At 36.1% G+C, this 14,073-nt stretch overlaps 1 protein-coding gene across 1 annotated transcript in view; it reads right to left on the reverse strand.

The window, feature by feature from the left end:
- Positions 1-14,073, reverse strand: part of xpo4 (exportin 4) — a 111,112-nt gene that overhangs the window by 38,233 nt on the left and 58,806 nt on the right. Inside the window, exons 8-10 of the mRNA XM_063054179.1 lie at positions 12,357-12,514; positions 9,987-10,161; positions 7,671-7,847 (exon numbers count right to left, since the gene is read on the reverse strand). Coding sequence (XP_062910249.1) covers positions 7,671-7,847; positions 9,987-10,161; positions 12,357-12,514 — 510 coding nt within the window. The remainder of the gene's footprint in view (positions 1-7,670; positions 7,848-9,986; positions 10,162-12,356; positions 12,515-14,073) is intronic.

The following is a 14,073-nucleotide window of genomic DNA, read 5'->3' on the forward strand; positions in this document are numbered from 1 at the left end:
ATTAAGAAACCAGCAAAGATGAACACTTTTGTAGCGATTAAAAAAGTGAAAAAACTAAAACCAACAATATAACAAAATAAGCTGTCTAAGAAGTAGCATTAGTGATGTTAACCATATAACAATTACAGCACAGAAACAGGCCATCTCGGCCCTTCTAGTCCGTGCCAAACACATTACTCTCACCTAGTCCCCCCGATCTGCACTCACCCTTCATTCCTCTCCTGTCCATATACCTATCCAATCCACCACTTCTACCAGAAGCTCATTCCACACAGCCACCACTCTCTGAGTATCAGGTATGATACTAATCTTCATACCCTGTGACAAATCTGTATGGGTTCAAGCAACTCTCATTTCAGTCTACAATATGAGTAACAATCACAATATAATTTAAGGTTCAATTAATATAGTGATTCAAAAATAGAGCAATATTCCCTATACAGTACGTAGGTCCATTATTAAAGATGCATTGCACATGAATATCACCACTAGCCTACTCCTTGGCTCTAACTGGACTAAAATGAACTTCGACAAAGCATGAATATGTAACTATACTCATTCGCTTCTACCAAGCCCATAATAAACCTGCAATACAAAATACAACAGACAAAAACGATATATGGCTTCAACATTTGGAATAAATAGAAAACAAATATTTTTTTTAATTTTAATATTCTTCAAGACAGCAGATGTTGCTGTCTCATGACAGTTTAACTGATTGTAATCTTAAAAATATTTTATTTTAAGATCTGTCAGTTAGTGCAATTTCATATTGGTATGGATATTGGTTTATTATTGTCACATGTACCACGATACAGTGAAAAGCTTGTCTTGCATATGGTTTACACAGTGCAGTGTGGAAGAACAAAGTAGAATAACACCGCAGAATGAAGTGCCAAAGCCACCAAAAAATGATAGTGCAGGTAAGTGATAAAGTACAAGATTATAATGAGCTAGGTTGTGAATCCACATTATCATACAAAAGGTTAATTCAAGACTCTGATGACAGTGAGATAGATGATCAGTTTTCTATAGCCTCCATTAAACTAAAATAAACCAGATATGCATTTATTCTTAGAATGAAAATATTGATCATGTAATACTAAAGACTGAAAATCTTACAGCCTGAAATTGGAACATTCAGGATCTTTTGAGAAGGGCACTTTGTGCACACATACCTATCATTACACTACAGCAAACTGTATTGCAAGTGTTAATGGCAAGATCACAAGCCAACAATCTTCAGTTTCATGTAAATACTTCATGGATTACAGAGCTACAAATTGAAATCAGTTGGTAGAGACATTTTAACTATAAAATGAGCAGTGGATTTCAAGATCATAAGCAAACACTTTTGAAAAGAGGTGACAGGCAGTTTACACAACATAAGGAGAAGTACATAAACATTCATGACAGCTAATGCTAAACTGGATAAGATGTGGAAGCAAACACTAAAGCAATAAATATTACATAAACAAAATATCACACTTTCAACATGGAAAACCTGATAATCAATTTTAGTTATGTTGATACAGTATAAAGATTTGTACCCACTTTAATCTTCTGTATTTAGGGAGAAGTTACAAATTAAGGAAAATTCACAAAAAAGGGTCAAAGATCAAGAGGATGAACTGACTCAAATGCCAAGATCAGCTTAACAAATATGTCAGGAATTCAAGTAATCCATCCTGGTGAAAACTCAAGAGCATAAAATAACATGTGCCCTGCAGTGACCTACTCATTCTAGTACCTAGGAATTTGATTGATCAGAGTAGCCGGGGATTTAATTCCCTTCAAAAGTATCCTTTTTTAAAAACTAAATATCTAGCTGAAATAATGTTAGCATCCAATATGTCCATTACATAAGGATGTAGGACAACTGCATTCATTTTAGACATTCTATCAAATATGTTGAAGGAATGACACATGATAAGATGTATGACTGAATTAACTGCACAATATTTTGTTAAGATTTGTAAAATGAAGACCAAACTAAGAAAACAATATCCTCAGCACGATAAAGATCATTAAGAAAGCCCTCATCAATACTAGTATATGGTGACTTCATTGGTCAAACAACATTTTCTTTACTTGTAAAAGGAAAACAATATTCTATAATTTATTACAATTATGAATACTGATATATTCAAATGCCTTCCTGGGGGAACAAAGGTTCTTTAAAAGTAAATATTTTGTTGAGATTAACTGAATATCTTGAAGAACATATTTAAGGTACTTGCCTAAAAAGGGAAATTATTAAAATTGCAAGAACAATGGTGTTTTAGCTAGATTTTAGTTCAGGTGGCAGGAGAGGAATCAGATTAGACACTAAAATATCATTCCTGTGTTTACCAACACAATCTGAGATAACACTTTGGTGCGGTACTAAGGGAGTGACTTCTTAAATCGCAAGGATAAAACAGTAGGCTAATTAGAGATGAAAATTTTTTAATGAAATTAGAGGAAACAATTTAGAGGCACTAAATAGTTATTTAATAAGAGGCTGGACCAATGCACAGTAAAATAAAACAAAGTTAACAAAATTGGGCAAAATTATGCTGGCTGTAGCTAACGTTCTTAGATGTTATGTCAGGCATTCAAACAGAAATTCTAGATTCCCCAGCAAGCAAGACGTGGGTCTGTTTGGAATTCACTCTGATCCTGCAATTGGTCAGCTTGGTGCAGAATCATAAACACTACTTCAAAGCAGTTTTTGTAGGAACCACATTTAAGAGTCAAAAGGGAGGCAGATTATTTAATACTTTCTCTTTAAAGTTATTAATTATTCTTTATGTATCCATTTTAAAGACATTTTTAATATACGTGAATGTCAAAAGCATTAAAAGACTCCAAAAATTACCCACAGGTTTAACAGCTGGCATAGCTCTGACCCTCAGCATTGCAAGCTTTCAGAAATTGCCCACTGCACCCTGACTCAACATTGAGAGCCTGACTCGTTTTTTTTTTAAGGATAAAACTAATAGATTCATATTCCCTCCAAATCTCTCCTGAAGTTAAACCAAAAGCTACTTGGTGTACTCTGCATACTTAGTACAATGGTACAGTTCTGTTACTCTGCAGGACCTGGGCATCTTCCAACTGGATGGCTGGTTTTTTGAACAATGTCTTGAGATTTATCCACGTTAACAATAACTTCATGTTTGTACTTCAGGCCTTCATTAATGAAGCAATATCACATACCGCTTCTCAAAAATCTCAACTTGCTTTTATCACCTTCAGATAAGGGACATCGTAATGAAAGTATTGGAAAGGCTGGGAGTAGAGTGGGAAAAGGAGACAAAAATGGGAGGATCAAAAGATTGGAAGGAGGTGGAGCAGGAAAATACACTGGTGGGAAGGGGTTGAGAGTCCAGCTGATCCCTCCCACTATTCCATCTACACTCAACACACCATGGGTGGGTGGGTGGTGGAGGGGGATGAAGTAAAAGCTGGGAGGTAATATGTAAAAGAGGTAAAGGGCTGAAGAAGGACTATCAGGAGAGGTCAACTGACTTTGGGATGGAGGAGGGGAACCAGTGTAGTGATGGATAGGTGAGGAGAAGGGCTAAGAGTAATAGGGAATAGGGAATGGAAAAGGGGAGAAGAGGGAAGTTAGAGGTATCAATGTTCATGCCATCAGAGAGAACGAAATGTTATTCCTCTAACCTGAGTTTGGCCTCATCAGGGCAGTAGAGGTGGCCATGGACCAACATGACAGAATGGGAATGGAAAGTTGTAATGAAATGGGTAACCACTTTTCAACAGAGCAAATGTGCTCGATGAAGTGGTCCTCTGATAGTTTATTTGGTACCTGAGGGAAGGTTTGAATAGAGTCCTTGAGGTACAATTACATAGTTCCTTGAAAATGGAAACCGGGTAGACAGGGTACTGAAGAAGCTTTACATAGCATGCTTGCCTTCGTTGACCAAAGCATTGAGTACAAGCATCAGAACATCACATTATAGCTGTACAGAATATAGGTTAGGTTGTACTTAGAAATCTTGTGCCCATTTCTGGTCACCATATTACAGCTGTAGTGGGTGAAGAAAAGATTCACAATGCCTGGATTGAAAGGCTTAAATTATAAGGAGAGGTTGGATAAGTTGGGTCTGCCTTCCCTGGAGTAAAGGAGGTCAAAAGGTGACATGGTAAAGTTATATAAAATCAGAGACATATTTGGGGTAGAAAGCCAGAGTATTTTCCTCCTGCAGTAGGAGTGCATAAAACTAGACAGCATAAGTTTAAAGGGAATCTGAGGTAACATCTTCACACAAAGGGTAGTTGGCTTTCTGGAATGAGCTACCAGAGTTGGTAGAGGTTACAGGAACAGGGATAAGGAATTAATGCAGGCTAGTGGGATTAGTACGGATAAGCACGATGGTTGACAAAGGCAAAGTGGGCTGAGGTGCCTGTTTCTGTGTTGTATAACTCAAAACCCTCTCTTAGACTTGCAAAATTGAAGTGCATATTAAGAACAAAGTTGTTGCAAATGCAAAACTAGATAGAACACCCCTTCTAAGTTTGCAATGCTAACCCCAAAATACGTTCTGTACCTTGAGCAGTCCTAGGTAATATGCTTCTGTAAGTAATTGGGGATGGAATATATTTACAAGGAAGCTTTAAGAATATCCTTGAAACTTTTCATGTATCCGTTTGGTAATCCTCTTGTCAATGCCCTGAGCATGGAATTGACCATTTTGAGAATAGGCATATGTATAACAATCTGTTCAATGTATTTGACTTGAGTCCAGCTAGGACCTTAAAGCTGGGGATGTTAGTTGGGATAGCACACTGCCATTGGTTCAATTATCTGTGGAGATTTTGCAAAGGGTGTTGGTGGAACGTCTTCAAAGCTGGAGTACCTGTTACAAGTTGTTCAGGTTTCAGAATAATACAGAACAGAAAGAAAATGCTGCCTTAGGCCACAAGCTTTCTACAGTTTCAGATTTTAATTGCCAAACAGTTTTCCTCAAACTTGATGGCCCACTACAGTTGTTACTGAATTTCATATTTTGCTATCACTGATGTGGCTCCCAAGATATTTGAAGTGGTCTACTTTTCCTAAGGTCTTACTGTATTTTTTGTTGTTAGGGATAAGTTGAAAGAGCCCTTTTTCACCCCACAGGTTTTGACTGTTTTAGATTAGATTAGGTTCAACTTCATTGTCATTATGCCGAGTACAGATACAAAGCCAATGAAATGCAGTTAGCATCTGACCAGAAATGCAAAGAATAGTGTTATTTACAAAATAACTGTGAATAAAAAGTAAGTGCTATAGCATACAATATAAAAGTACTGAGACAGTACAATATGGGTGCAATACTGCTTAGCACTGCGATGTGAGGTTCAGCAGGGTCACAGCCTCAGGGAAGAAGCTCTTCCTGTGCCTGCTGGTGCAGGAGTGGAGGTTCCTGTAGCGCCTATCAGATTGGAGGAGAGTAAAAAGTCCATGGTTTGGGTGAGATTCATCCTTGATAATGCTTTTCGCCCTGCCCAGGCAGCATTTATGGTAGATGTTCTCAATGGTGGGCAATTGGGTGCCAATAATCCACTGGGCAGTTTTCACCACACGCTGAAGTGCCTTGCGGTCCGATACGGGACAATTGCCATACCACACTGAGATGCAGATGGTGAGTATGCTCTCAATGGTACATCAGTGAATGAGTTACGACACCTTGAAGTTCAGAAGCTTCACCAGTATACTGATGCAGCCCAAGTTCTAGAAGAGAGGCAACATATTCTGAAGGCTTTCCTATTAGTCCTAAATTTTATCTCCACTATAATGTAATAGTTGTTTGTCAATGGATCCGAAGTGCACACTTCGTGAAAAAGACTGAAAAAAACACCAGTCTGTACTGAGACTAGATTCTACTGTGGACTTGTTTAGAATCATGTCTGGCATATGGTCCTGAAGTTAATGGAAATTAGAATCAAATTTATATAGACAGCTCAAATTGAGGATGATGTCCCACAGTCCCTCTTGACTGCAGAGTCAAAATTTTTTGAGTGAGATCAAGAAAGGCCATGTATCGTGACTAGAGTCATTTACTGGACTTCTCTAGGAATTTTTGTGGGGCGAAGAACATAACCAACAATTAGTCATCTTGGCTTGCTTCTTTCTTGCCATATTCACAGTTGAGCATTGTAGAAATTCATGTCACAGGGAACTGAAAGTTGCATACTTTAAATTTTGAATAATTACAACCATTCAGGTTTCATAAGTCAGGCTAAAGTGGACACCACGAAAGAACACTCATACAGCTGACAGCATCAGACACTTACAACACTGTTTGCAACACCAAGGGAAGATTTAATTGTTTTGTTTTAAGTAAATGGGGCTTTGCATTTATAGATTCAACGAAGCTATATTTGAAACCAATTTGGAAAACATGTCAGGTGCAGAGAATGGACAGCCTCTCTCTGCCACCAGAAAACTCAGTATTTCAAAGAAAAAGGCAAAGCTCCATCCAAGACAGTCTCTGTGTTCCAGGTGTGCTGTCTCATCAGTATACTGCCCAAGACATTCTCACTGTGCACAGCTTGCTGGGAAGCTCATGGATGCATTTTGATTGGCCTTCTGCAGTCAAATAGGAACTTAGACACATTACATTCATGCTTAGCAGATTAGTCTCAAAGGATGACCTTGTCAAGATAGTCTCATCATGAATTTGTGTACATAATCTCATCTGATCACTTGAAGTCATGCAAGAAATCTTAAGCTTGACTGATTCTTTCACAATCTACTGTTTGATAACAATAATTCACAACTGAAATTTACATTAGTCTGATGTGCCAAAACCAAATGATTATAAAATAAAAATAGCTTCTCATTTATGCTGGGCAATGACACTCGATCTCTTTTGACTTTCTAACAATAGCACATTCAATGTCAGAAATTGATCGGACAGCTCATGCAGTACAAGCTAAAATCGTCATTAATGATGCATTGGAGGCATTTTATCCTCCAAAGCTTAGGACTAAGAATGATCTCAAGTTAACTCACACATCACTTGCCACATAATTTTAAGCTAACAAGCTTTGCACTCTTAAATTTTCCAATTAGAAGCAATTTGTAACTCCCTTTTGATTCAGCTGGTAAAGTATGTGCATTAACAGTCATATACTCCGTGCATTTCCAAGTCTAAATCCCACTTGAGTTTTACCTGATTCAAAGTGGATTAGTAGTTATTGGTACAGTTGCCTTCGGCCTTCCTGCATTAAAGTATTTAAATCAATCCAGTCACTTAGCATGTACGCTGCTGGTAACTGAATCACTTAGGTTATATTAGGACAGAGTCATACTCTACAGTGATAGTGCCAAATTATCATTTAGCCTGATAAATCATTTGGAACATTCTTGTACAAACAAAACTCGGACGAGACAAGAGAAAATGAAATTAAGGAAAATAATTATAAGGGGCAAATTTCAGATCAAATACAATCATCTTTATTTTATTATTAGCAACATTTTGAAATGAATCACAGGATTTTCTCAAAGTGTCAGTAAAATTCACACAATAGTGCAGTCCTCAACCAGAAATGTTTAACAGAAAGCAAAAATATAGGATATATTAGTGTTAAAATCTATTCTGGTGGTGGAAGAACCTCCACACCTTTTATACAAGAGGACAAGTGAAGGAAAGCAGAATAAATTTTGAAGTAATACTTACCAAATTTCTTGTGCCCTCTGGTGCTGCCAAATGGCATTGAATGTATGAATTAAAAACTTGCACAGCATGTTGAGTAAAAAATCCTTTATGGAAATGCTTGTTATCTTGCACAAGTGTAAGCCACGATTCAAGGAGCTTATCATATGCCTCCATATACACCATATCATCTTTGTCCAACTAAGAACAAAACAGTAATTTATTCAATTGAGTAAACAAACAAAACTGAATGGACACATGTTCCATTGTACAAAATAGGATACAAGAACATATAAAAAATGATAATATGCACTAGGCATTTTCTGCAACTTTTCTGAAAATCATCAAAATGCTCTCCAGCTTAATATTTTTGCTTTGCATTTTCCTTTCCAATAAATACAGGCAAAACAACTGACAGCATGGCATTGTACTAATAATGCTCACTTTCTTCTGAAGAGCCCATTAGAATGGAAAATATGCAGTGGGCATGAAACAGCATACTCAGGAATTACCAAAACTAACCGAAAATCAATGGCAGCTGAAGTGAAGATTGCTTTGAGGACACATTATTCTTTACACTATAAAGTTAGCATTTCCAAATTAAAAGTGCTTTAACATCAAGTTATAGGAGATTAAGTGTACATATCAAAAAAATTGCAGTTAAGTATCAAGAAAACATTAATGTACTCAGCAGAAATTATGTCATAAAACTAGAAAATGCTGATTATGGTTAACAAGTCACACATCACCACTGGACAAAGGAACAAATTAATGTTTTAGATCAATGACCTTCATCAGAACTAGAAAAAATACAAAGAACCAAAGGTGTTTCAAGTTATAGAAAAAAAAAGGAGGTAAAATTAACAAAGGGAATTTCTGTGGAGACCAAGAGTGTCCAGGTGACACGCACTTTGTTAATGTCAGCTAAGAGGGAGATGAATGCTTGTTAATCCCAAATGGGAAACAAAAATAGATGGAGATGAATGAAGTTGAGAGCAAAAAGTAAGTATCCAGAATACAGCACCCATTAAAAATCTGAAATAATAAATAACACTGATTAACTAGCAGAGTTCATGTACAGTGATACCAACAATTTTTCTGTCACCTGAACAATCTTGAGCTCTACTTCAATTTATTGTTTATTATTTATTGAGATACAGCGCAAAATAGGCCCTTCCAGCCGCAGCGCCCAACAAACCACCTATTTAACCCTAGCCTAATCACAAGACAATTTACTATGACCAATTAACCTAACAACAGGTACATCTGGGACTGTGGGAGGAAACCAGAGCACCTGCAGGAAACCCACACGCTCATGGGGAGAACGTACAAACTCCTTACAGACAGCAGTGTGAATTAAACCTGGGTTGTTGGTACGATAAAGCGTTCAGCGAGCCACTATATTACCGTGCCATTAACTTGGACATAGTTACAAGAACAACCCAAAGAGGAAAGAGACTTAGGGTAGGAAAAGTCCAGAATATAGAACTTCACAGCACAAGTCACGGCTATCAATACGAGAACAAATCAATTTGGGGCTGATTAAGAGGTCAGAAATGTAAATAAACAGATATTTTGTAGGGCTGTAGAGCTTAAGGAGATAATAGAGACCAGGGATAAGACAGTGACAGATTTGAAAATGAGTACTTCTAAAATTGAGATGTTGCTTAATTGAAAGTTGACGTGCATCAACACTCACAGGGACAAAGGATGATTCGAGCTGTACAAATTATGAGACAGCAACAATTCTTGATGGCAACATTCAGAGAGTGGAATGAGGTTAGCTGCCAGAGTGTACTGAGATAATCAAATAAAAGCTAATTCTGGATGAGAGCTTTAGTGGGACCACTGAAGTAGGCATATGGATAATATTACACAGTTGAAAATGGAGGACATTGATCCCGATGGAGCTGATGTGGCTTACTTCAGTGCCAACGTTGGAATCAGTCTAGGTCAGTTTCAGAAAGTAACCTGAGGGCTGAAGACAGTGTTTGGGAATAAAGTTTGAGGAACATTGCAAAATATAACAAATCTCGCTTCACAACAATAATCCAGGTCACAGAAATGATTCGGAGATCATTGGTTAAGTAATTTTCTAAACAGAAACATGAAACTAGACTTACAGTGATATCATTTATAAACTAAACATTCCACATATGTTTTGAGCTTGTATCTTTTGTAAGTTTCTTTTAAACTAAAAAAGTAGCCATGCTACAAAAATACTATTTGAAATATGTTCATGCAAATGAATAGCAAAAATATGAATTCATTTTAGTACATTTTGATGTCAATTCAGAAGGCAAAACATTGCATCAAGATGAAAAAAGAGAAGACATTTACCACTTCTTCCAGGGCAGCACTCCGTCCAAAGGAACAGGTGAGATGCGTGAGGCAGTTTATGAATGAAGAAAATAGTTCACTTGGAATGGCAGTTAAAATACTACGTGGGAACTCTGAAATCAAGTTGCTCATAATATTGGAAATTCCCACTGCTTCAGAATCCTCAATTTCTATCCTAGAAAATTCAACGAGCTTGAAGTTAATTTCTACTTAACATAATTAGTAATAATCAAAATAGGAATATTGATTTGACAACGAAAATTTCAGAGTCTAAGATTAAATGATGATCAGTTTAACTAGAATTAGCATGTATTCTAGATCACATGAAGTGTAAGAAAATAAACTGATTTAGGCTAATGACAAACAAAATCAAACCTGTTTTTTGAACTATCTATAAGTTCTCAAATGAAAATAGATTTTCAAAGTACATGATTCAGGGTAGAAAAAAATTACAGAAGTTACAAATAGGAGCTTACAAGGAATATTTACATGCTCACTCTATTCCAATATCTTGGCATTTAGGGGAGTTACATTCAATACTGAGATAGAAATAAGGTTTGTTTCTTTTTTCAGTTTTTGGAATCTACAAACAGGTACAATTTATTCTGATCTATTGAGATCCAGTATGTTATTTATATTAATAGCGGATTACATTTCGTGGCAAATCTGTTCCTTGCTTAACATCTAAAACAAACAAGTATTCAACACCAAAATGCAAGACATTTGGAATGGAGTACGTATTATTAAAACTCCAATTAATTTTCTTGTTTTATGGTAACTTTAAAAAAAGGGTCCCGAGGAGGCCTATGAATAAACAGCTGTAAAATCCAAAATAGAGAACCAATATATCTCATTGCCTGTGCAAATTACCTGTTATAAAGTGAAAACAGAAAACAAAAGCAAATCTATTTTTATATCCCAGTGCTGTACATAATCTCATAAGAGCCAGGATATTGGATTGAAGCTAATATGTAAATTGAGCTAAAAACACTTAGTATAAACGGTTGTGTGGGGGTGGGGGGCATTCCTACTTCATCTCAGTGCACCAATCTCTCCTTTGTGTATTGGAGCTTGAGATATTTTGTTTTGGGCATAGGAAGAATTCTCAGTTTTTTCTTTCTCAAACTTGCTTTCACTACTTACCAACAATAAGACACCCTGTTTAATTCAATCCATTTCTGCTAGCCAAGCTGCAGTTGCTCTCAAAAAAATATACTGCTACTCACACATAGCAGCTCATCCCCATCTGTGCCATTTCAACTATTTAATAGTGCATTTTCAAACCTAATCTTGTCATCAGATTTTAATTCATAAATACGAGAATTTCTGAAGATGCTGGAATCCAAGGCAACACATACAAAAAGCTGGAGGAACTCTGCAGGTCAGGCAAAAGTTCATTTGTTGTCAAAGTATACATGTATAATACGACTTTGAAATTTGTCTGCTCTAGATAGCCGTTAAATACGGAAAACCCATGAATGTTGATGAAAGAAGACATCAACTCCCCCCCGTCCCCACCAAAACTGGCACGAGAAAGAAACAAAACTCACAGACCCCAAGATCCCCTCCTTGCCTGCGGCAAAAAACAGCCACAATAACAATCAACAACCCCCTACACACAATAATCCCCAACCTCCTCACTCACAGAAAAGAGCAGAGTTTATGGAAACTAATAAACAGTCAATGTTTCAGGCCAATATCCTTCTTCAGGACTCTGAATTTTTATTTCAAACAAAAAAAAATGTTTAGATAAGCTCCACAACTCAAGAAATAATATCTAATCTACAGAGTGAATTGATCTCAGCAAGGGTGAAGTAGCAACATAATTGGCCTCAAAGCTGCTTTTGGAAGACAAAAAAAAATCATAGATTTATAACAGAAACTTTCCCATAAGGCATGTGGGAAAAGAGTTGCAAAACATTGCTTCTGGCATGAAAACACACTTCCTAGGATTATGTATTAAGTGTACGCACTGAAATAATTAAAATTGTATTTAATAATAAAGTTAGTTAATTAAAATTAAACTAAAGCAAAGTAATTTATAAAAATGGAACTCACTTTCCCTTTTGCCTCCTAACTTGCAGCCCTGCAATCCCCACTGAAATCAATGGGCCCTGGATCCTAGCCAGGTTGGGCATTCCAAGTCTACATTTAGCTGTGCACTTCAAGTAGTTCTGGAGTTACTGTCTTTTAAATGGTTAAACACTGGTGGTTCCATACAGAACCAATAATCTTCACCAGTGTGATCCGCCCTGATTCCTAAGATGGAATAAATAGCAGGTAGTGCAATTTTGTAAAATTACTCTAAATATGCTATTAAAAGACAAATTCAGTTGATTCATTCTATTGCCTAATAAATTAAGAACATACCCATTAATCATATTGAGTAACCCTTCAATGAAGTGAGCCAGGTAATCAACCTGAGCTCTCTCATCAGGAAATATAGGTCCATGGATTGAGGCTAGTTGTGCCAAACACTGCAAAGAGTCCTGGGCCATGTCTGAATCTTCTCTGATTTTGCGATGTACCTGCAACAGAACAAAAATAGCTCAATTCTACTTATTTAAATTATATGTATTAAAACTTAGAAATAAGGTTTTATGCTTCTCTAGATAACGCCAATTAAAAGAATAATATAAGTTAGGGGAGCTCTTGTTGAATAAATAAATTTTTCTTATATCTACATCCTCAAAAATTGATCTTGCACTGTTTCTGGGCATTCAAATAATAACAGACACAATGGCTATCATAAACTTGAAAAGCAATTGCAATTTAAACATATGTCAATGACCCCCACTGAGAAATTCTATGTTTCAGTTTGGTGAATCCCAATACATAGCAATTATTAAAATGAACACATTGCCTAAAATTTTGGAAAATGAGATATTAATCTCTGTAGTCACCTATCCTTATGAAACTAGAAATTTTTCATGTTTGTACTTAATATAAACAGTTTATATCAAAAGTTTTAAAATATTCCTGAACGTTTAACACAAGTCAGAATATGGCCTGAGTCAGATTACCAGAGGATATTCAATACTATCTTAGTTTGAGAAATGGAACAAATTTAGATCATTAAGATTTAAGCATAACTGCTTATTCAGTATAAATTGGTGATGCATTGCAAACACTTTTAGCTTGTAAACACAAAACACCTTTGGCAAGTATTAATCTGTCAAGGATAAGAAAGTCAAATAACTAATTACTGTCAGTTTACTAACAATAAAAATATGGTGTTAAATGTACTGCAAATATGGAATATACATGCAACAAAAATTAAAATATAATCAACTCTAAAGGGACAGTTAAAACCATCTACAAATTTCAGTCACCCACAAAACCAAAATTTTTAATTTTCCTCGGAAAAAATGCTTCATCCTCTTTAACATATCAGAGATGTCACAAGTAATCACCATTGAAGTGTTACATTTGCAGTTTTATCAGTGAACTCAATCACATTGTGACCTTATAAATTAAAACCTACGCAGTTGTTGATAGTTTGAATTTAGTTTTAAATTGATACTTATTTTTGACATCTATAATGCACATTTTTCTCAAATACTCAATGAACTGGATCAATAATCAAGACGATTTAAAATTGTGTCTGCATTTAATTTGATCAAATATTCAATCTCCTCCTCTATCATCCACAAGTTTGTAACAATTCGTAATTTGAAGTTAGCATAATCCTGATTGGTATTTTCCTCATTTGCAATTATTTTGCTCTTCTGGTAAAGTTCACACCATGAGTAATATTCTCCTGCAAGAACTGATAGATTGAAAAATTGTTATCGATTGGCTAATAGCATATCTGCAATAACAAATGCCAACATCTGAATCATACTTATGCCTACAAGAAGTATTTAGAAATCTATGTAATCCTTACATAGCAAGGGGGGGGGGGGTTGGATAACAAATGCAGCAGAGAAAGGGGAAGTAAAATACAGAGATAAAGTGAAAAGAATGAGAAAGTGAGGACAGCAAACAACAGAGAAAAATGACAGTTTGTTCAAAAAAATGGTGAGGAATAACTGTAAGAGGCAGAGAGCATTTTCCCAAAGGAGACACCTCACAACTGAAGGTGAGA

The sequence above is a fragment of the Mobula hypostoma genome, chromosome 7, assembly GCF_963921235.1.
Source record: "Mobula hypostoma chromosome 7, sMobHyp1.1, whole genome shotgun sequence".
NCBI lineage: Eukaryota > Metazoa > Chordata > Chondrichthyes > Myliobatiformes > Myliobatidae > Mobula > Mobula hypostoma.